General features: G+C 43.7%; 1 protein-coding gene across 1 annotated transcript in view; it reads left to right on the top strand.

Annotated features, from left to right (window-relative positions):
* Positions 1-21,686, top strand: part of LOC136370593 (5-hydroxytryptamine receptor 2C-like) — an 80,099-nt gene extending 58,413 nt beyond the window's left edge. Inside the window, exon 3 of the mRNA XM_066334097.1 lies at positions 18,246-21,686. Within this exon, the coding sequence (XP_066190194.1) occupies positions 18,246-19,078 (833 nt within the window). The 3' untranslated portion in view covers positions 19,079-21,686. The remainder of the gene's footprint in view (positions 1-18,245) is intronic.

Genomic DNA, 21,686 nt, shown 5'->3' with positions numbered 1-21,686 from the left:
GGGTGTTGTTTCTAATTAGCCAATAACTGTGAGAGGGGTTGGTTGGAGGACCAATCATGCCCAGCTCTCCTGGAGCAGTCTATAAAAGATGTGATTTCTAATAAACTGTGCTCTATGCCTTCTGAGAAGACCTTGGAGTCTGTGTTGTCATGCAGCTGTCCCTAATAAAATAGTGACATTCCTTTCCCTTGGCCACCACATCATCTGAGAGCCCATCCTCTACTCAGCACCTGCTGGGACACTCAAGATTTTGGAACTTGCAGCACTGAAGAACACAGTCCTTCTCCTAAAAGTCACCATCATTCTTTGTGTGTAGATCCTGTCCCTGCACTTGGCTGTGCTATTTAAGGGATCCAGATAGCCTTAGGACAGCCTTTTTTCCCTCTAGAAAAATGCAGACTAGAAACTCAGAGGTAAATATAATTTCTCATGTAACTTGGTGCCCAGGAGTTCAATACATTGCGAAAAAAAAAAAAGTTAAATTCCAAGTCTACTAATGATAAAACCAAAAGGGTTGGTTGGCAGTGCTGCCCTTGAGAGGAGCTGTTTGTCCCTGCATGTCCCTGAGCCCCTCTGTGGACCTGCTGGTAAACACTGATGACTGTGGGGGACCAAACAAGACCTTCTGGTCTTCTTGGGCACGATGGAGATTTTCAGCACCCTCAGGTGTGTGGCTCTCAGAGTGATATGGATGCTTCTGAGTCATTTGTCTGCGTAAATCTGAAGGAAAACAAACTAGCAGAAAAGAGATAAGGTAGCTTTACACTTCCCAATGTGGTGTTTCAGACTTGGAAATGCTTTACTTCCTAGATAAGAGAGAGAGAAGAGAATCATTTAAATTCTTTCGTTCCCTTGGGAATAGTGCAGTGCTATAATGTTAAAACTGTATGTAATTGCTTTCTATTTTTGTCAAGTCTGTGGCAGCTATGGAAGTTCAGAGTGAACACTGGGAAGTGTGGATTGTACAAAATTCTTCAGTTGCATCAATGGTGCAGTGGGGGTAAAAAGCAGTGGGAAAAGTGTAAGGCTTTATTCTACAAACCACAACAGTGGGTTTTCCCTGGAACGTGTGGAAGAATGTTCAAAAAAACTGCAAAACCCGTGAGGAAAGGACAGTTCTGGGGTGTGCTCTGGGCTGCTGTTTGCACTGTCTGCTGCTGCTCTTGGTCACCACAAGGAAACCCAAGTGAGCACTGTTACTGCATGAGCACCCTGCTGATTTTGGGATTCCCAGGGAATTATCTGGGACATCTCCTGGATCCTGGCCACTGACCTTTCCAAGAGCCAGAGCACTGGTCAGTGCATGGCCTGAAACAGGTCTGGGGCAGCTACAGGGGGGTCAAAAGGGGCTTCAGGCACACATGGTGCTGCCATTTGAACTGCTGGGAAATTGTGCTTTGTACTGGGATATAGAAATTGGAAATTTATTCAAACTCCTACCTTTTTCCATTCAATTCATTGAAGTAGTTAAAAGTGAATTGTAAATACAGTAAATGTCAGAAGACTAAAATGAGAAATTTTACATGCATTTTAGTTTTTAGCCAACCCAATGAACAATGTTAGAAGCAGCTTTTGAGCCCACATAAACATATTTAGTTCTTATTTTGCACCTGTTAGCTCTGTTTCTTTTATATAAAAAATATATATATAGTGTGCATATATCTATATATATGTAAAATGTCATAATAAGACAACATATACTGGTTTTCTTCCTCTGTCATTTTGAAGGATGGTTTTTATCCTTTATTCATCCCAATAGATACAAGGCACTGGCTAAACACAACAAATGTGTGCTGAAACCTTTTCCAAATTCCTGTTCATGGCTGGAAAAGAAATGATTGATGCAGATTGCTGTGAGTTTCTCATGAAAACCTCTTGAAGATACAGACATGAACTTTACATAGATCTTCACTTTACTGTGGTGTAAGCAGGAATTTTGTTGCTGTTATTCCAGATTTTCCTAGGTGTTACACCACATTTTCCCAGGAGATATTTTGAGCAGATTGCATTATAGAGTACTGAATATGTACAAGAAAGAAACAATTTAATTTTTTTTTGTACAACCACTCTCCTACAACGTGAAGTAGGAGTTTTACCATTTGACATAACTAATTTTGCTTCTATTTGCTGTGTTTTGGATTATTCAGTCACCTCCTTCTACAGTAGCTGATAATTCTGACCCTCATGCACTGAACAGTGCAGTGCCCATAACAGTGCTAAACAACACTTTTTTACTCATGTGCATAAACCCTCTGACAAAAGTGACTCAGTTTCATAGCTGCCACCCCTCTTGATGGAAAACACACACACAAAAAGTAAGGAACTCTTATCTGACAGCAAATTAACTACACACAGAGATGGTCTGTGACTTTGCCAAAATGCCTTTGAGTTTCTTTCTTTTTCTGCCAACAGTTTGTGCTCATCTCAGCTGCTCAGTGACACACAGGAATTGTGGTTTGCTTTTCCATCCTGGGGCAGGAGACCAAATCCCACCTGGAGACCATGACTCCTGCTTTAATCTGAGTGTTTGTCCCATGTATCCTGTGAGGGGCCATTTCAACCACAGATGCCACAAGATGCCATTCAGTCCTAGAGCATGAAGCAATTTTCTACAGAAATTTCCTTCCTGCAAGGAGTTTTTTTACATGCTGGTTTTATTCTGACCAGAGCCAGAAGCTAACACTGATCTCAAAGTGATATCACTGCAATAGTCTGCTATATGCTCTTCTCTGGGAATTTGGCCAGTGTAAACTTCTATCATCCACAAAATATCTGGAGACAAAATAGAAATCTGGGGTTTGGATACATGCTGGGTAAAGAAATACCAACTTTTGTTCTGATCTGCTTCATTCATCTAATTCCTTTCAGCACTCTCCTATCTGGTCTACCTGCCAGTGCACTAAATGTATGATTTTCAGGGCTCAGATTAATTCAAGGTACAAAAATCAGTGGTTTTTTTATAAAGAATTAGGGGTGGGTTTTTTTGCTTATGCTGATATTGGGCACTGTTTCATTCTGGGAGCCAAATTTGGACTGTGATGATTTTTTTTCCATTGGAAATGCAATTACTACATCTTAGAGGTGCTGGGGTCCAAGAATTAATTTCACTCAGTCATCTGTTTTTCTAAATACAGGGTAATTGCTATTCTTTGTAAATTAAATAAGAGAAAAAAGAACAAATTAGAGAAATGTTACCCTCTGTAATTAGGGTGTTTCTGAGGATAACATTGTTTTAAAGGTATAACATGGTTAACAGATTTTTTTTTTTAATCCTTGTTTGCATCTTGGCACAGTCACAGGGCACATTTCCTAGGTTTTGTACATTTATTCAAAACAGAATTAGAATAAAGCTGTTTTTCTTTTTTTTGCAAATTACTGCCTTTGTAGGCTGTGTAGGTGTTTTTCAAAGGCACGCACCATGCTTACTTAAAAATAATTACATTTTGAGATAGAATATATATTATGCCCTTCTTATTGAGCTACAGTGATGTGTTACAAGCTGCCATTCTACAAGTTTCCAGAGTGACATTTTGTTATTGCAGATCATTTTTAGGAAACTTCCTGAGAAAGTAAAATGTCTACTCATACAACTGGCTGTGCAGCTAGAATTGTGATGGAGTGCCCTGGGGCAGGAAAGACTAACAAAGTTTGGCATAAGGCTAACATTCATCTCATCTTTATCTTCAAAAACATGCTGGGCAGTATTTATGGGCAGCACGGCACAGATCTGTTGGTGTCTGTGGTTCCTGGGGCTGGCAGGGGATTCCTCTCCTCTCCTCTCCTCTCCTCTCCTCTCCTCTCCTCTCCTCTCCTCTCCTCTCCTCTCCTCTCCTCTCCTCTCCTCTCCTCTCCTCTCCTCTCCTCTCCTCTCCTCTCCTCTCTCCTCTCCTCTCCTCTCCTCTCCTCTCCTCTCCTCTCCTCTCCTCTCCTCTCCTCTCCTCTCCTCTCCTCTCCTCTCCTCTCCTCTCCTCTCCTCTCCTCTCCTCTCCTCTCCTCTCCTCTCCTCTCCTCTCCTCTCCTCTCCTCTCCTCTCCTCTCCTCTCCTCTCCTCTCCTCTCCTCTCCTCTCCTCCTCTCCTGGTTCACTGCAATAGCAGAAGTTTTTCCAGGGGGAATCAGCCACTGGAAGTGCTTGGATGCCTTGGAGGAAGGAGGAAGAGAGGCTGTTTGTTCATCATTCAATAATGCTGGAAAGGTGGTTGCTGTAGAAACATCTCTCTGGTCCAGCAAATGTCAGGCACCAGCGTGTGCCCACTGCAGCACCACGGCTCAGGCTGGACAGGCTCCCACACTCAGGGAGCCTGGAGGCTGCCTAGCTTATTCTGGATTCCTGGGCATCTGCCTGGTGTGGGGTGTAATAAATGATCACCCAATTTTATCAATAAGCCAATTTATTAAGAAATATTGGGAAATAGAGATTTGAAAAAGCCCCCAGCAAAGGTCAGCACGGAGCCCGGGGTCGGTGCTGGGTGACCCTCAGATCCTCCTCTATGGTTCTATGTCCTCCCCAGTCACAAAGCCCCTTCTGCAGGGCGGCTTAGACACAGCTTTTTGGCCAGAAAGAGGGCTGCCTTATCCTTTTGTCCATTCAGTCCTTGTTCCATATTCATATTTCTTTTCTTCCCGTCTCCTGGTCTGATGAATAACTTTCCGGGTGGAGCTGGACGTCTGATTGCATTTACAGAACTCTGCACTGGGATGCACACCCAGGCCAATGGAGATAACATTCCCATCAGGTGTTGGTCACTGGGCCTTGGCAATCCCATCTTCAGAGGAGACCCATCTCCTGGTGGAGACACCCTTCTTTCTATTGCAAATGTGCTGCTTCCCCTGTTCCCGGCAGAGGCCGAATCAGTTTCCAATCAACTTTTATTTCTTGGATTCAAAATGATTTTATACCGTATATTTCTATAAAACACGAAGTAATTCCCTAAAAATCACCACATGGAGGGTAGCCATGGATGTCTCTGTTCCCCTCTGCAGAGGCTGCTGCACAGTCAGGATCACGCTGCACAAATGAGATGCCATTCAGTCCTAGAGCATGAAGCAATTTTCTACAGAAATTTCCTTCCTTCAAGGAGTTTTTTTACATGCTGGTTTTATTCTGACCAGAGCCAGAAGCTAACACTGATCTCAAAGTGATATCACTGCAATAGTCCGCTATATGCTCTTCTCTGGGAATTTGGCCAGTGTAAACTTCTATCATCCACAAAATATCTGGAGACAAAATAGAAATCTGGGGTTTGGATACATGCTGGGTAAAGAAATACCAACTTTTGTTCTGATCTGCTTCATTCATCTAATTCCTTTCAGCACTCTCCTATCTGCTCTACCTGCCAGTGCACTAAATGTATGATTTTCAGGGCTCAGATTAATTCAAGGTGCAAAAATCAGTGTTTTTTTTACAAAGAATTAGGTGGGGGGTTTTTTTGCTTATGCAGATATTGGGCACTGTTTCATTCTTGGTCCCCTCCCAGGGACCTCTTCCTCCCCCAGCTCCCACTCAGGGTCTTTGTGCTCATGGCTGAGCTCAGGCTGCAGCTCAAAGCTGGCTCTGGCAAATCAGAGGAGGAGTAGTGGGGGATTAAAATGTGATGGATGTGTTTTGGTGTGGGTTGGCAGTGAAAGGCTGTCGAAGGAGCACAGCTACCACTTGTGGGATTTTTGACTTGTTCTCCCCCAGAGCATTCACTGAGGCCTGGTTTAACACCCAGCAAATCCAAGGTGTGCTGAGCTGCAGCTCTGAGCGCAGTTGCAGGCTGATGGCAGTGATGTCCTCAGCTATTGCAGTGTGAAGGTGAGCAGGAGGCAGAGGATTTGATCGTAGTGTTGTAAAGGGGCTGAGTCATATTTAATCAAGCTCTATTCATTTGTACAGCAGAGGTGCCTTTTAAAGTAAAGATGCACCAGCCATGAAGTGCTTTACTCAGTTCCCTTTGACAGAGACCTCTTAAATGCTTGCTGCTCTGGATTTCAGTCCACTCACAGCCCATTTAATAGATGTGGTGCAAACCCTCTAAAATGAGTGGCTTAGCTCCCCAGAGCTGAGGTCTGGCTCTGTGGGTTTGGTGAATACATCTGCTTACTTCTCACTGGTAAAATGAACTAATGTATCTATCTTGTTCCACTGTGCTCTTTGTGAGAGGTTCCTGGGCTTCTCTGGGACATTTCATACTAATTTACTCTGGTTCTGTTAATCTCAGGTTTCTGCACAACATATCGGGTCTCTCTTGGCTGGGTAATTTGTTCCAAACTGTGATTTCTGAGACTGATGTTTCATCCTTTCCATTTGAGATCAGGAGGATGGAGCTGCACTATTCTTAATATAACATTGATTCTGCAGAGTGATGATTCTGATCCTTGGGGTAAACTTCAGAATAGCTTTAGATATCCATGTTCTGAATGAAGGCACAAGAATATCTCATTATTCAACTATTAGGAAGTCTCTCATGTTTTCAGCTGCTATAGATACTCTTGATTTGTTTTGATAAGAAGCCCAGAGCTTGGCAGGATGTGTTATTGATCTCACACAATCCATTCTAGACACTGATGTGGGGGTATCATTCACAAATCAATTTTCCCTGAGCTTTGATTTAAATATCAGCGGCCCTTGAGGATCTTTCTGAGTCACTTTTGTTCTCAAGCTGTACTTCAGCACTGAGTAAAGAGTTTAATAAGTGGAGGCAATCAAATGAGCTGTGTGCCAGCTGCTGTCAGATGTGGCTATCGAGTCTGTTCTGTTTGCTAACACAGTTTCTGTAAAGAATAACAGCCCACTCTGTCTACCTTCAAAACAGTTTTTGAATTTCAGCCACTTGGTCCCAGTAGCTCTGTAAAGAGGCAAATATTCCTTTGATATCAAGGCACACTGCCTGGGGAGAAGAGGTGAAGTGGTGTCATATGTGTTAGACTGTGCACAAAACCTCTCTGCTACCTTTCTCCTCAGCAGACAAACTGAGACAGTCAAGGGAGTTTTAGAAAGGATCTGAGTAAAGTTAACGCCACAAGGTGCATTGCAATCCATGCAAACAATGTGATGAGCAAGTTATAAAGGAATGTAATATTTGATTTTGTGCAGATATGGAAGAAAGGTTAAGAGTGGGGAATAGTGCTAAAATGGTCACTTGCAGGCACTACCCATTAGTTCCTGCTCACAGAAACCTGATGTGTGAGAACTGGCTATGGCTTTATGGAGTGTCTAGAGCTAGGAACTGCCCACAGAGAAGTCCCACGAGAGGTTTCTTGTCCACTCCTCAGGCATGTGCCCCTTACTGGTGTCACAGAGCTACAATACCCCAGCGGTTTCTCAGAAATGACGGCCTAGCTTCCCGAACCATTTCCTTTCCTTTTTTTCCTTTCATTTCTTTTCTCTCTGTGTTTCAGATTATGCTTGGCCTTTGCCTAAACAGTTGTGCCCTATATGGATTTCCCTAGATGTGCTCTTTTCAACTGCATCTATTATGCATCTCTGTGCCATCTCTCTTGATCGGTACGTAGCAATTCGCAATCCCATTGAGCACAGCCGCTTCAATTCCCGCACCAAGGCCATTATGAAAATTGCTGCAGTTTGGACCATATCCATAGGTAAGCAACGTGCCTTACAGTCTTGACTGTGTCTGAATGAATGATAGCCTTGTTCCAATTTTCATTTAGGATTTTTTTTTTTAAGAGGATACTCAAATTAATTTACCTGGCCTGCATGCCTGAGCGGAATAACTGGAAATGGAATTTCCTTGCAGCTGGCAGAGCACCACCCCACTCCACACCAGAGCACTGCTGCTGTGTCCCTCTTAATGTGCTGCTCACAGCAATAACAGGGACAGGTGGTGCTGTAAAACTGCTGCAAGCAAAGCAGGAAAGAGCATTAGCAGAGCCCAGCCAGGACAAACTGCACTGCTGCAGTTAAACCTTCTCAGGTCCTGGTAACGATTTCAGTGGAGCAGCACAGAGGTGAAGGCAGGATTTCAGCCAGGTGTTCACTGCTCCTGCTCAGGTTTTATAGCCTGTACCTCTCCCTGCCACAGCTGGATTGCTGCTGGGACTGAGCTAGTAGGTTTGAAGTGTTAGTAAATGAGGGGTAGGCGTAACACAAGACACGTTTGTATTGCTTTGATAAAGCACAATAAATAAAGCAGCAGTAAAATAGAGAAGAGAAAATAAAACGATAGCAAGATGACTCTGTAATACTGAGAATTGTGGGAAGAATTTTTTTTTTTTGGTAGAAGTCTTTAAATGTGCTTTAAAAATGAGACATTTGAGGCAGGGGCAGAATTGTATGACCACTTCCATCTGCTTTATTGCTTTTTGTGCTTGATTAAAATGCAGTCTTACAGAGATTTAACATTTAATTTCTGTTTCATAAAGTGGTTTTTGCTTTCAGTGCTGTACTGCAAGGAAAAGCATGTTCCAGGTACTGGAATTTCTCTTGAGTTTTTGCCTGCTTTAGAAGTGCAATATGATTCTGGATGTCTGGGTGCTACAGGGACTGATTTGGGAGATGTTTGCCCTGAAAAAAGTCTATGAGAAAAAAAACAAAAAAGAATAAATTAGGAGAAATATACTTTCTCTCCTCATGAATATAGTAAGAATATCTATTAGAAACAGGTTTTCATGTGCCACAGGCCTGCTACATTTCCCCTAGGTAATACAATCCACAGTGAAATTGGATTTGGTTTAATCAATTCGTTCAAGATTTAAAAAAAAAAATATTATTACTATTATTTTAAACTCTCTGTGCTCTCTATTTGACATGGGAAAGCAAGCTGCTGAATTCAGCTTATCAGAGTCACATGAGGACAAGCTCAAGTGGACTCAATTTGCACAGGCAGCTCAGTTCTCCCTCTGCATTCCAGTGCAATGTGGAACACAAATTCTGTGCTGATTCAAATAGGCACCCCCCAGCTGAGATGTGTAAACCACATTGCAAAACCTGGGCAATAAAACTATTCTGCTGCCATTTTTGGAGCTGACTTGCGGATTGCTGCTTTAGATGTTGCAAATATATCCTTAGAAATTTTGGCCAGTGCTGAGGGCGGCTGCCTGCACTAGTGCCCTGAGGACTGAGTTGTGGTTTGGACTCTGGGTCCAAAGGATAAAGAAAGCACTTCATGCATGGTTCTCTGATTCAGGAGACTGGTAAGAAAATCTGGTGCCTGACCAAACAGGTGTGAAGACACAGGCCTGTCTCCTCATGGAGCTGTTTGGTGAGGATTGCGCTCACAATGATGGAAAATAGGCACATTGTGACCTCTGCTGTAGCCCCAGGAGAAAGGTGCCCCAGCCTAAAGAGCTGAGGTGACTCTGCTGCTGTACAGGGCAAACACCTCACCCCAGCTTCCCCAGGAGGTGTTTAACCACTCTGCATTTACGATGGGATATGAAACAGGTGAAGTAATGAAGCTTTAAAAGACACAGGCAGGAAAGGAGATGGAAGGGCACTTTTCCACAATGCACACGGTTTGTCAGCCCCCAGTGGATGCAGCAGCTGCTCCCAGCACCCCAAAGCCTTTAGGAAGAAGCTGTGAGCAGTTGCTCTGTGGGATGTCTGCAGTGCACAGTGCTTTGGGGGCTGCCCTGGGCTGGAAGGGACACAGGGTGCAGCTGTACCTGTGTGCCCTCCTGTTGGGATCACAGCTGGGAGGCTGTGCAGCACATCTGGGCTTTGCTTATGTTCTGCTCCTTCTCTTTGGTGCAGCTGCTGCTGGCCCAGGAGAGGCATTGCCTGCATCGCTTTTTTTGAAGATGCAGACAGAATCAACACTCACCAGACAGGGCACTGAAATTCTGTTGGATTTCCACCCTCCCCAGTGCATATGATAGGGCTCACCCTTCTAATTGGGCTTTCTGCAGCAGGTGGAGAAAGAAATGGAGAAAATTTAAATGGAGAAAGAAAAGTACTTTTGATATGTATCTAGCCCATTTTAGCATAACTATTTGTACCTCAATAATGAATTTAGCAACGTGGCAGACATGGCAATAAACTGAGAATGGAATGAAAGAGAACTTCCTTAGAGTGTATTGTTACTTTTTTCTGGCTCTTTACTACCTTACCTGTCACTTGGGAAGGCCTGGTGAAATCCTGTGCTAATTTCAAGAGGATAAAATAGGTTAAATGAATTCATCCTCACTTTGGTGTTAAGTATCACGAAAGAATTTGGGTATTTCTGTTTGTGATTAAGTATCAAATTTAAAGCAACACTTGAGTGCAGGCTGGTCAGTTTGCATTTCCTGAGTCCTGCTTCAGATGAAGAGACTTTTAAATGCATTCCATGCAAAGAATCCTGAATTCCGTTCCTGAATCAGGATTCAAAATAAGAAGTAAAAACCATGTAATTCATCTTAATTCAGTAGCTTTTGCATTCCATTCTTCTGAAATGTTAACACTGACAGCAAAATATAAAAGAGGTTCTTTGCTCACTGAGCCACAGATTTGTCAAGTTGCACAAGACTAAACTTATGATTAGGTTTTAAAGTAGGGGAACATTAAGAGTCCTCCTGTCTCTTGACAATTTCTTTGTGCACAGGTCTTTTCCAAAGTTCTCCTTGTTCCAGATTAAAGTACGTCACAGAGAGTCATCCTGTGCTTTAGCAAACGTAACGTGAGCAAGAATTTTGTCTTCAGTTAGAGAACAAGTGGCTGCTGTGAAGGGCTGGCCTTCTAAAAATTAGTTTTGTGATATATAGGACTGTGCTGAGGCTGGAAATAAAAACAGAAGCTACAGAAATATCCTCACAATTGGAAATGAAAATCAATTTGAGTCTGCTGGCAGAATCTTGGCATTGTTTCAGGATTTCAGACTTGGTGTGGTTTCAAAGTTTTCCCCAGTAACTTGGGGCCTTGATCCTCTCAGCAGCTTCAGCCCCAGGCTCAGCACCAGGATAAGGAATAGTCAACCCCTGGGTCACACAGGAGAAAGTGTGACCTGGCTAATATTAAAATAAACAAAATAGCCCTTTGGAAACCCGAATGAAAGCACTTCATTGATGTGGAGGCACACACACACATTGCTTCTGATATGAAAATAACTGAGACATTTTTATTCTGAAGCTCCTAGTGACCCAAATACATGCCTGGAAGGGCTTTTCCTCTGCTTCCTGGGGTGTTCAAGGTTCTGTCATTTGCTGTAGAGTGCTGAAATTACACATGCTACCAATTTTCCAGCTCACAGTTTTACATCCTCAGAAGCAGTGTAAATTCAATTTAAGTCATAAGTGACCGAGATAAAGCCATGCTTTAAATTTTGCTGTGTGTCAGTGCCATAGGCAGATGCCACAATCTGTGTGTGTGCATGTTTGAAACCATTTTCATTCTTTCTCTGACTCACCAATGATATTATCATTTCGATTTCAGGTAGATACCTGAGGTTTGTGTATGCAGTAAACCACTCAGGTTTAAAAATGAAATTTAAATCCCCCTTTAACTTTCACAGTGCTTCATTGTTTCATTGAGGAGAGGTATTTATAGAAATACGCAAGAGTATTAAAGGCATAAATGTGGATCAGTAAACACTCATGTCAGACTAAGTGAACTTCCATCCAACAGCTTTTTTTTTCTGCCCTGAGTGTTTGTCTCTCTCAGGGGCTGAGCAGCCTCAAGCTTGCAAGATGTTCTAATGATGTCCTTCAAGAGCCCCCAGGCACCAGCTGAGCCTTCCCCTCTCTCACTGGAGCTAATGCTCAGTCTGAGGAAAGTGCCTGGAGTGGCAGCACTGATACAAAAGGAGTTGTGGTCTCCTAGGGCAGGGGGATATGCTGAGGGTGGGTTGTGCCTGGAGTAGCTCTCACAGCTTCCCTCAGGTCACAGCTTCAGAGCACTTTTGGGGCTGTGGTTTGCATTTCTGCCCATCAGTGTCTCTGGGATCAGGAGTTTGCTCAGGGAGGCATTTCCATGTGTGCTGAGATGGGTTTGCTCCTGGCACCCTCAGCTCTGTGCTGGCTGTAGCTGCTCCTCTGACATTATAAGACTAAAACCCTGGGAATTTCTTTACAGGCTTCAGGTTAGCACACAAGTCTTTGGACATGTTTCATGGGGAAAAAAAAAAAAAAAAAAAAAAAAAAAAAAACCAGGCAGAAACACAGCTAATGAAGAAGGCAGCACATGGAAGGTCAAAATGTGCTCCTGGGATTTTGCTCAAACCTTTCCCACTGGAAGCAGGCTGGCTCTGTGGCTCATCCTTTGCACACAAGGAAGCAGTGTTAAGCAGCTGTTACTGGTGAAGCAAAGGTTAGACAGGCACCTTCCATCTGCTGGAAAAGCAAACAGACTCCTGACTACAAGCACTGCCTTGGCAGAAGGACAGTAATAATATATATGGCTGAGAGAAATGGTTGCATACTAATAAAGCCTAAGGGAGCTTAATATCTCTCCAGATCTGGGAGATTTTAAATACACTGTATTAATTTTTTTTTCCTTTTTTATATTTGACCCTAAATGTCTGGCAGTGTTATGTTTGACTAAAATTCTTCTCTTGTGAACATGGGGGTTGTAGTTGATGGACCTGTAGCAGTGGTGGTGATCTGATCACTTCTCTTTGCCTCACCAGAGTGCAGAGGTGGCACCAGCATTGCAGGCTGGGCTGCAAGTTGTCTCTGCTGGATCAGTGGAGCTGGCTTCTGCTCATAAAACTTTTTCAGACCTGCCTTCTGGTCGTGGGTGAGACAGAAATACTTCCTTTATGACCTAGAGCAAAACACAGAGGTGTCATCTGCCTGTTCCCCACCCGTTTGAGTTGTCTACAAAGTTATTTTATCTAAAGACATTTTTTTGATTGAGTGTTTGTTCCATGGATCCCAGGAAGGCTGTTGACCTCCCTATCACTGTACCAAGAGTTACCAAGGTGAGGAAGGACATATTGGCTGATAACAAGCTGAATTTGTAGCAAGGAAACCACCCTGGGATTTCAGGTGATTTCAGGGTGCTTGGATTGGTTTGATCTTGTCATTAGATGTCAGTGAAAGGTTCTGCTGGGACAGCAGCAGATGGTGACAGTGTGTGAAGAATTCTGACAGAAATTAGACATTCAGACCATCCCACCAGATCTGTCCCCATGGGCAAGGGAGATGTTTGTGTTTGAGGCTGTGCCCCTGAGCATCAGCCCATCCATCCCTGTTGAGTTGCCTGGGGAAGCCCAGCCCTGTCAGCAGCGATGGTCAAACGCACATTTGGAAACACTGGACAAAGCAACAGAAGCAATTTACCAAAATAGAAGGGCAGGTGGGGAAATAATTTCTTCCTTCTGTCTTCTCCTGCTCTTTGCTGGTTTTCCATCCAGGCTCCGGTTGCTCAGCGCTCTCCCAAGGTTTGGGTAAAGGTCAGCAGCTCGTCAAGGCACAGTCACTAATGGCTTTCATCTGTTTGCAGTTGTGCTTGCTGCAGGCAGGGAGATCCTTCAAAGTTCATCCCCCTTTTATCTTTGGCTTTAAACCAACACAAGGCTGGCACAGTTGTTTTATTGGAATGGTCAGATAAAACCAGACTTAATCCAGCCCCGAAGGGGAATGGTTGCAATATTAGTACATGAAAGGCTCTGCAGTTAGTCGGCTAAAATATGGGGACAAGATGGAATTTTAGTGATTTTGAGCACTTCAGAGACCAACATTCTTCAATTTTCCTCTGAAGAGCTGTTGTTTCTGAACCCAGTGCCTTTTCTTGCACACTGCAAGGCAGGAGGCTGCTGGCTGTTGAGTATGCTCCTCACTGTCTGAATTAGAGAAATGTGCAGGAACTTTGTGAGACATTTCAGTAGAGAAACCAAACAGATTTGTTTTGGTTTAAATATGAGGTTTATTTTTTGCTGATGTTTGTTTAAATATGAGGTTAAAGCTGTGGATTTGAACATGTAGTGTTCGAGCAGCATTCCCGTTTTTACAGTGGTGTACTTGTGGCACCACAGACTTGTTTGGCACACAGCTTTCTCTTTGCCTTCTTCTTTTCATTTGTCTGTAAATGTCAGGAGAGTGGCAGTGAGGCCCAAAGCCACCTGCAGCAGCAGAGCTCTTCCCATGGACACAGCAGACTTTGAATTCAGTGCTGACACCAGGAGAGGTGGTCCCTGGCCTTCCCAGGCTCATGTAGCTGCAGCAAAATGTCATCCCTTTTGTATTCAGCCCTGAGAATCCCACAAGTGGAAAACCAGAGTGAACCCATATGTCTCTGTTTTGTTTAGTCTGGTAGTTGTCCTTGGAGAAAATGTGTTCTTGTAGAAGAGTGGAAATTGCTCCCTTTTTTAGTGGAAATAACCATCAAAGACACCGATATTCAGTAATCTCCATAATCTCTGTCAGTCTCCTGGGCTTTCACTGAAGAAAACAAGGTATTAAACACAAAAAATATATTGTTTTTCATTTAAGTCTAAGTATCTGTGAATGTCAATTTGGACTTTTTATCCAACTTTTTTCTCGAGTAAATATTTTATAAATCTGTGTTTGTAGTCATTTGGGTTTTGTTTTATTAATTTAGAACCTGTGAAGAGCATCTGTTACCCTGTGTCCACAGCACCATCTCAGCCTCATTTGCTGAACATTTCTACGGGCTTAAGCACATCTTTAAAGCTGACAGTCAGCAGCTGGGACAACACTGGATTTCTAATCCAGAGAATCCCTCTCTCTGTGGCTTCCTGCTGCTCTGTCAAACAGAAGCTAAAGGAAAGTAGAGGAGGGGAAAAAAATCCCATTCTCTGCTGTGGTGTAAAGGGATGTCCTGCTCAAGCTGCTTCCTGGCAGAAGGGTGTTCAGAGCTCCCAGTGCTGAGTCTAGCAGGAACCTGGTTCATGGCTCACTGATTGGTAGTGGCTGGTTGTCTCTTTTTGGGGCAAAACCAGCTGTGCCAGGCACTGTTCAGACTTCAAACAAGAGGACCAAGCTTGCTCTGAAGAGCACTGTGGTATGCAACACTCCAGCCTTGCAGGTTTTTGGAGCTGCACTGCCTCTTCTGAGAAACTTGCTGCCATCTTAGAAAAGGTGATTTGACATGGCTGGGACATGCCTCTGAGGATGGAGATTTCCCCTCAGCAGGTCAGCCTGGTGTTTGTTGATGAAAAGTGTGTCAAGGAGAAGCTCAGGACATGCTGTGCTCAGAGAGCTGCCCTGACAAAAGGCTGTGGACAGCAGGCAGCTTCAGAGCCTCCTGCCTCATCTGACACTTGCCCTCCTTGCACTGCTGTGGGCACTTTGGCATCCTCTGCCCAGCTGACTTCAGTTCTTAAATTATGGACAGGTAAAACTGCATTGTCAGTGTCGTGCACTGCTTGAGTCAAGTGGAGCTGGCTGCCTTCCCTGTGCTTGTTCAAACAGCAGAACCCCAAGTCAGGCAGAAATCCACATTCATCCGTGTTCATCCACGTCCAGGAGCCTTGGGAATGCTCAGGGGTGATCAAGGCAGTCCTGCTGAAGCAAGGGCCAGGCTGTGAGCTGTGTCTGCAGGCAGGTATCAGTGCCTTTGAGATTGTGGCAGCAGTGATTTGCAGTAATCCCCATGAAGGAAGCCCCTCTGAGGTGTCTGAGATCTTTCACACTCCTCACTCTGAGTCAGTCCCTGTGGCCCAAGGTATGTACATAATTGGTTTCCTTTCAGACTCAATTGTGCAGTGGATTGGTGATAAATTGTATATTGAAGAACGAGTTTCAGAGGAGAGGTGTGAGGTGAAGGAAGGCATTTGAGATGAGGGGAGTGAGCAGGGCTGAATCCAGTTGACAGCTGAATCAAAGGATGTTCCCAGATTAGCTGAGGGCATCTTTCTTCCTACTGCTGTTAATGATGGGATTTTCCCAGACTGGAAGAAAGTGCAAATAAAAACGTAGTTCTCTCTTTCTTCTGTGCGTTCTCAGTTTGAAATCTCACTTTGCTGTGTGAGAGGTGAGGGACAGGTTTCCATTACAGCAGCTACCCCCTCATTCCCTGTCATTAATGCTAAGCTGTCTCATGCTCCTGCAGAGTTTAAGGCTGCCATCAGTGCTCTTGATTTGTATATCCATCATATCCCAGAAACAGGTTATTCTTCCCAAATGTACTTCATGTGTGTCACATAAATGTCAGTTTATGTGTGAAGATATCCTGAAACCTCATCTCATTTCCCTTGGCTAAAGCAATAACACCAACTTAAATGATGACTACTTCATGAATGAACTTCCATTCATTCTGGAGTTTTTATTTCAAAGGGTAAGTGTTATAGAAGGCATTAAAGCATAAAATTATACATGCAAATATAACCCCAGTGTAATGCCATTGACCTAATTCAGATTTCTTCTTCGTGTAAAGAGTGCTCAGTCTAATTTCCACCATTTCCCAAATGCCTGTGGTTTGATGGAGCATTAGGATGATGTCTTTAATGATGGATTTATGGGGTGAAGGTTATTGCACTGACAGGGAATTGGCACAATCAAGGTAACAGATAACATATCAGACAGGAGGCAGCTGCCTTGCCAGAGGTGAACTGATGAGCATTGGCCTGTAGAGGGAAAAATGAGCAAATCCTGGAATTAGTACTTGAGCTAAAAACCCACATTCTGCAGTCACGGAAGGCGTTTATAGTTGTTAACTTTCAGAAGAAATTCTGTCACTTGATTTCTGCCAAATGGCAATTTTCTGTTAATGACAAACTGCAGAGGAATTCCCCAGAGTCCTGAAAAACTCTTAGCTGGAGTGGGAAGAATGTCCTGGTTAATCTCTTTAGCATGTAATTCTTCCTGTTTAAAAATTTAGAGTTTCACAGAATTAGTTTTATGACCTGTGGTATTCACAGCAACTCCAAAAAAGCAGTTCAGGCACAACAGTGGCCTCAGTGTTGGTTATTTTTTGGGTGGAGGAGCTCAAGGAGGGTATGGCCAACCACATATGTATCTGAGGAGTGGTGCTCCATGACAGGCAGGTGCCCAGAGGTGAGCACAGAATTCCTTCTGTTGCTCTCTAACTGCTGGGATGTGCAGGGCTGGGTTTGGGTTTTTTTTCTTCAAAACGGCAGAAAAGAACTTGAAAAGAAATAAAGAAAAATAATCAAATGCATAGAATGAGTTTGGTACGAGAGGAGGAGAGAGAGTGAATAGAATGACATTCTTCAGCTCCAAAAGAGATGCCAGACAGGAGAAATGACAACAGGTCTATAAAATCACTAAGAAGGTGGAAAAGGTGATCAGATAGTGATTATTCACTGTTTTTTACAGTAGATGAACTGACGGAAGTCAAAGGAAATTATTAGGGAGCAAATTTAAATGAGCAAGAAACACTTTGTTCAGATGAAAAACAGGCTGAGGAACTGACTGCCCCTGAGTAGTGTGGAGTTAGACATGAGATCAAGGGTTTGTAAGATTTGTCATGAAGATAAATCTCTCAAAGGTTATTTTGACTACAAGATCTGGATGCAAATTCTTGGTTTGGGATTTTCTAGGGTATAACGCTTACAGCTGTCCCATTTTGTACCATGGCCCTAAACTTGTGGAACTTGCTGAAGACACAAGGCAGGACCAGGTGAACCCATGATTCTCTTACTACATCCAGCCTACCATGTGTTTTCCTGTACAGGTTGTGGTATTCCAAAATATGTCATTGCTTCTGGAATGTTTTGGGTCAGTGCTGATGTGGGACTGAGCTTCACAGATCAAGGGTTGAAGTGTGGATCTCAGTATTGTGTGAAAAATATTTGAGCGACATCTTGCAGAGACCACTTTCTGTTTGCACTAAGACTGTCTACAACAGCCCTGAGATCCAGAACTTTGCTTCCACGTGTCTGTGATGCCATGGCAAAAGTGGCTATTTTTCTGTCAGGATTACTTTAATTATTGTAAGAATCTTTCTTTTGAATCTTCACAGCTTTCGTGTTTCAGTGCTTTCATATTTCAAAAATTTTCCTCTTTGAAATTTTCTCCTTTCTACCTTTATTGGTAGTGATTCCAAACCTCACCCCAAACTGGCAAGTATGGGGTGGTCATCTGAAACACAGCAGAGTGGTGACTGCCCTTCCAACACCCAAAAATTCCAATTAATGTTAGAAAACTAGGACTTAATCTGCATTCACTGAGTCAGCTGTGGACCACAGCAAAGCTGCCCTGTTGCTGCAGAAGAGTGTCATGCCCTGGAGCTGTGGTCCCAGAAGAGTTGTGGAATGATTTCCCTTTCACCTGGAATCAGTAACTTCTCTTCCAAACAGCTTTAGGCAGTGGGCTGAATGCATGCAGAACCTTAATCCTCTCTGCTGCCTCTCTGGAGCCCCATTGTCCAGATAACATTCTCCTTGTTTGGTTTCATTTTTCCAGGGATATCCATGCCTATTCCGGTCATTGGTTTGCAGGATGACTCCCGGGTGTTTGTCAATGGGACCTGCGTCCTCAACGACGAGAACTTCGTCCTCATTGGCTCCTTCATGGCTTTCTTCATCCCCCTCATCATCATGGTGATCACATACTGCCTGACTGTCCAGGTGCTGCAGAGACAGGCCACGGTGTTCATGTGCGGGGAGGTGCCCAAGCAGAGGAGGAGCAGCGTGAACTGCCTCAAGAAGGAAAACAACACCGAGAACATTTCCATGCTCCACAATCACGAGGGGGCATCCCACTTGAACTCCCCGGTAAACAAGGAGGCAGTGCTGTTCCGTAAGGGGACCATGCAGTCCATCAACAACGAGAGAAGGGCCTCCAAGGTCCTGGGCATCGTCTTCTTTTTGTTCCTCATCATGTGGTGCCCCTTCTTCATCACCAACGTCATGTCTGTCCTTTGCAAGGAGGCCTGCGACAAGGACCTGCTGAGTGAGCTCCTTGATGTGTTTGTTTGGGTGGGGTATGTGTGCTCGGGGGTGAATCCCCTGGTGTACACCCTCTTCAACAAAACCTACCGCAGGGCTTTCTCCAACTACATCCGCTGCCAGTACAGGCCTGGCAAAAAATCAGCACTGAGGCAGAACCAGTGTCTGAACGTGGCCTCAACAGCTTTGTATGGGAAAGACCTGACTTTAACCAGCTACCGAAATGGCAATGAATTCAACAGCATGGAACTGGACGAAGCTGAGGAGGGCCTGGAGATGCAGCCAGGGACTTCAGAGCTCTCCATAAACAGCTGTAATGTTGTAAGTGAACGGGTGAGCTGTGTGTAAAAGTGACTCTCATGGACATTTGCTACGGTGTATCTGTAGCCAAAATACATGGTGTAAAAATGTAAGTGTGGGTCAAAGGACAATGTAAATATTGCATTCTGAACAAAGCTTTCTTTTTTTTTTTTTTTTAAGAGAAAAAAAGAGTTGTCTTTCCAGTCCAGTACTTAAAATAATATATATTAATATACTGCAGTGAAGTTTAAGGTTCTATATTTACTGTTAATACTAGATCAGAACTATTAGTTACTTTGCATATGTCATGGACGAATGTTTGAATCCTTCTTCCAGTGCATGAGCAAAAATGCTGAATATTTATCTCAGGTGGAATTTGCTGGAGTCCAGAATGGCACGTTAATAGTTTATATATCAAATACATGCTATTACACTTGGTCAGTATAACTTTCTTTTTCAAGTTGACAGTAAATATATACTTTAAATCCTCACCCCTCTTTGTGCCGCGTAAAGGCTTTACAGAAACCTGGCAGCGAGACATCACAGCAGCGTAGTGACCACGCAGGCACCTGGCCAGACATGTCCTGTTATGTGTAGCGGCTTCTGCCTTTCTGGGTCATTCTTGCACTTCAAAGGACCTTTGTTAGACCTTTGTTCCCTCTCCAATCCTGCTGTTTTCTTCCCATTACTCAGGAGGCTCTGGCTCCCCTGGGAAAAGTAGGGAATGTGGTTTTGCAGTCCTGGCTGGGGCCACGTTCAGACTTGGAGAAACAGAGCGATCCTCAGTTATCTATTTTGAACATTCAATAAATGGAAGGCCTAGTATTAATTAAAAACCCTCCTTTGCAGACAACCATCAGCCAAGATGGAGCAGGCTGCGCTCAGTGTGGCCAGCACTGCCTTCACAGATTGCTGGAGGATCAGGGGCTTTGGCCCACCTGAGGAAGGGCACTCTGGCACATGGCACAGCCTGCATCTCTCCTCTTCTCACATCTAATTGTTCTTTAGCTGGTTTAGCACTTGCTTTTATTTTCCAGCACAGTGCTGGTGATGGAGTTCTGCTTTGGGAGCAGAGCAGAAGGTTCTCTGTGTGTGGTGCTGGCCAGGGTGAAGCTGTGGGGAGCAGGATGTGCCTGCCTGGGGAGTGTTGGAGACAGGATAAGCGAGGGTCCTGCTCCTGTCCCAGGAGGGGGTGTGATTGGAATAATTTTCTGGTGACATGGTTCTAAAGCAAATGATGACCAGAGACAGCAGGGAAGCAGACCTGGAGCGAGTCTGCATGGAGTATTAATCTGGAGTAACTTGTAAATCTGATTTATTCCATTTTACTCCCAAAGTAAATTAGAGTATATCATATTAACACCACTTACATCTTTAATGAAAGCATTCACATTGGGATTGAATGCATTTTAAGTAATCTGCTTTTAATACACACCATGTATAATTTGAATTAATTTTCCTCTGCATTCCTGTGCACACAAACCCTCCAAGGCACTGTGTCTTCCTGGCGCTGTGCCTCTGGGGTGATGCCTCTCATGCAGATCTCCTTATGTGGAGTATTGTCTAATGCCAGATATTACCCATAAGGTTTTTATATCTTCATTAACTACTACACAGATGCTGCAGTGCCCATCTAATATGGATGCATTTAGCATCACTGACAGCCTCTGGCTAAGATAATTGTCAGAACAGAGAAGCTTACACTAGGCATGGATAAATCGCAATTTATTTACATGAGTTGCTTGTACTCTCAGCTTGCTGTCTTCATTCCATTAAAATTAACTTGTAGAAGAACTGGAAAATTCTGCCAGTGCTTGAGGAGGTGTTGTGCTGTTGCACTGCTGTGTGCAGCTACAACCTTGCTGAGGCCACTACCAAAACACAACATTTGGGTTGTATCTGCTGCTGGGTTGATCCCAGATTGATGCACTGAGGTTGGTGATCTTTTCTCCCTCATGCCCTCCTGGGATAAATCCATAGCACTTCCCTGCAGGCAGATGAGGCATCCCAGTGCAGAGTGCAGCTTACTGCTTGCAGAAGGCAGCAGAGCTGCTCCATGTCCCTGCCTGGGTTTGCATGCTTGGGAATCCACTTGCCTCTCCAAAAAGGTCAGGTAATCAGCAGGAAAAACACTGGCCAGGGACACAAACTTGCCCCTTCAGCAACTGCCCTTTACCCTGAGTCCAATTTTATTATCTCAAACAGTACAGAAAAATCAGAAAAATCACAGTGCATTTTAATTTATTTTCCCCCCACCTTTGGGTGAATTTATAGCACATCTCTTCCAAACATGTATATATGTGTGTATATAAACACGTGTGAGTTTGTGTTTATATATATACACACATATATATGTATGTATTTAAGAACCAACCACAGACTTTGAAAGCATTTAGCAATAAATTGAATGACAGTAGTTTCCAGCACATGTGTAAGTCATGTGAATAGCTCATTTTCCACAGCATTTTCCTCGAGCTCAGTGTAAGTGTTCACACAGGAATTGTCTTTGCATAGGAGTCTTCATGTCTCACCCTCGCCGGTTCTGTTGTATGGGCAAAAAGGGAACCTGCTATATTTGGATGTAAATAATGAGAATTGAACAGAGAATTTTCAGAATTTTTATAAGTGTTTTTAAAAAAAAAAGAAAAAAAAATCA

This window comes from Sylvia atricapilla, chromosome 21 (assembly GCF_009819655.1).
Source record: "Sylvia atricapilla isolate bSylAtr1 chromosome 21, bSylAtr1.pri, whole genome shotgun sequence".
Classification (NCBI taxonomy): domain Eukaryota; kingdom Metazoa; phylum Chordata; class Aves; order Passeriformes; family Sylviidae; genus Sylvia; species Sylvia atricapilla.
Note: the sequence above shows the minus strand (reverse complement) of the source record. Positions and strands in the feature narration are given on the sequence as shown.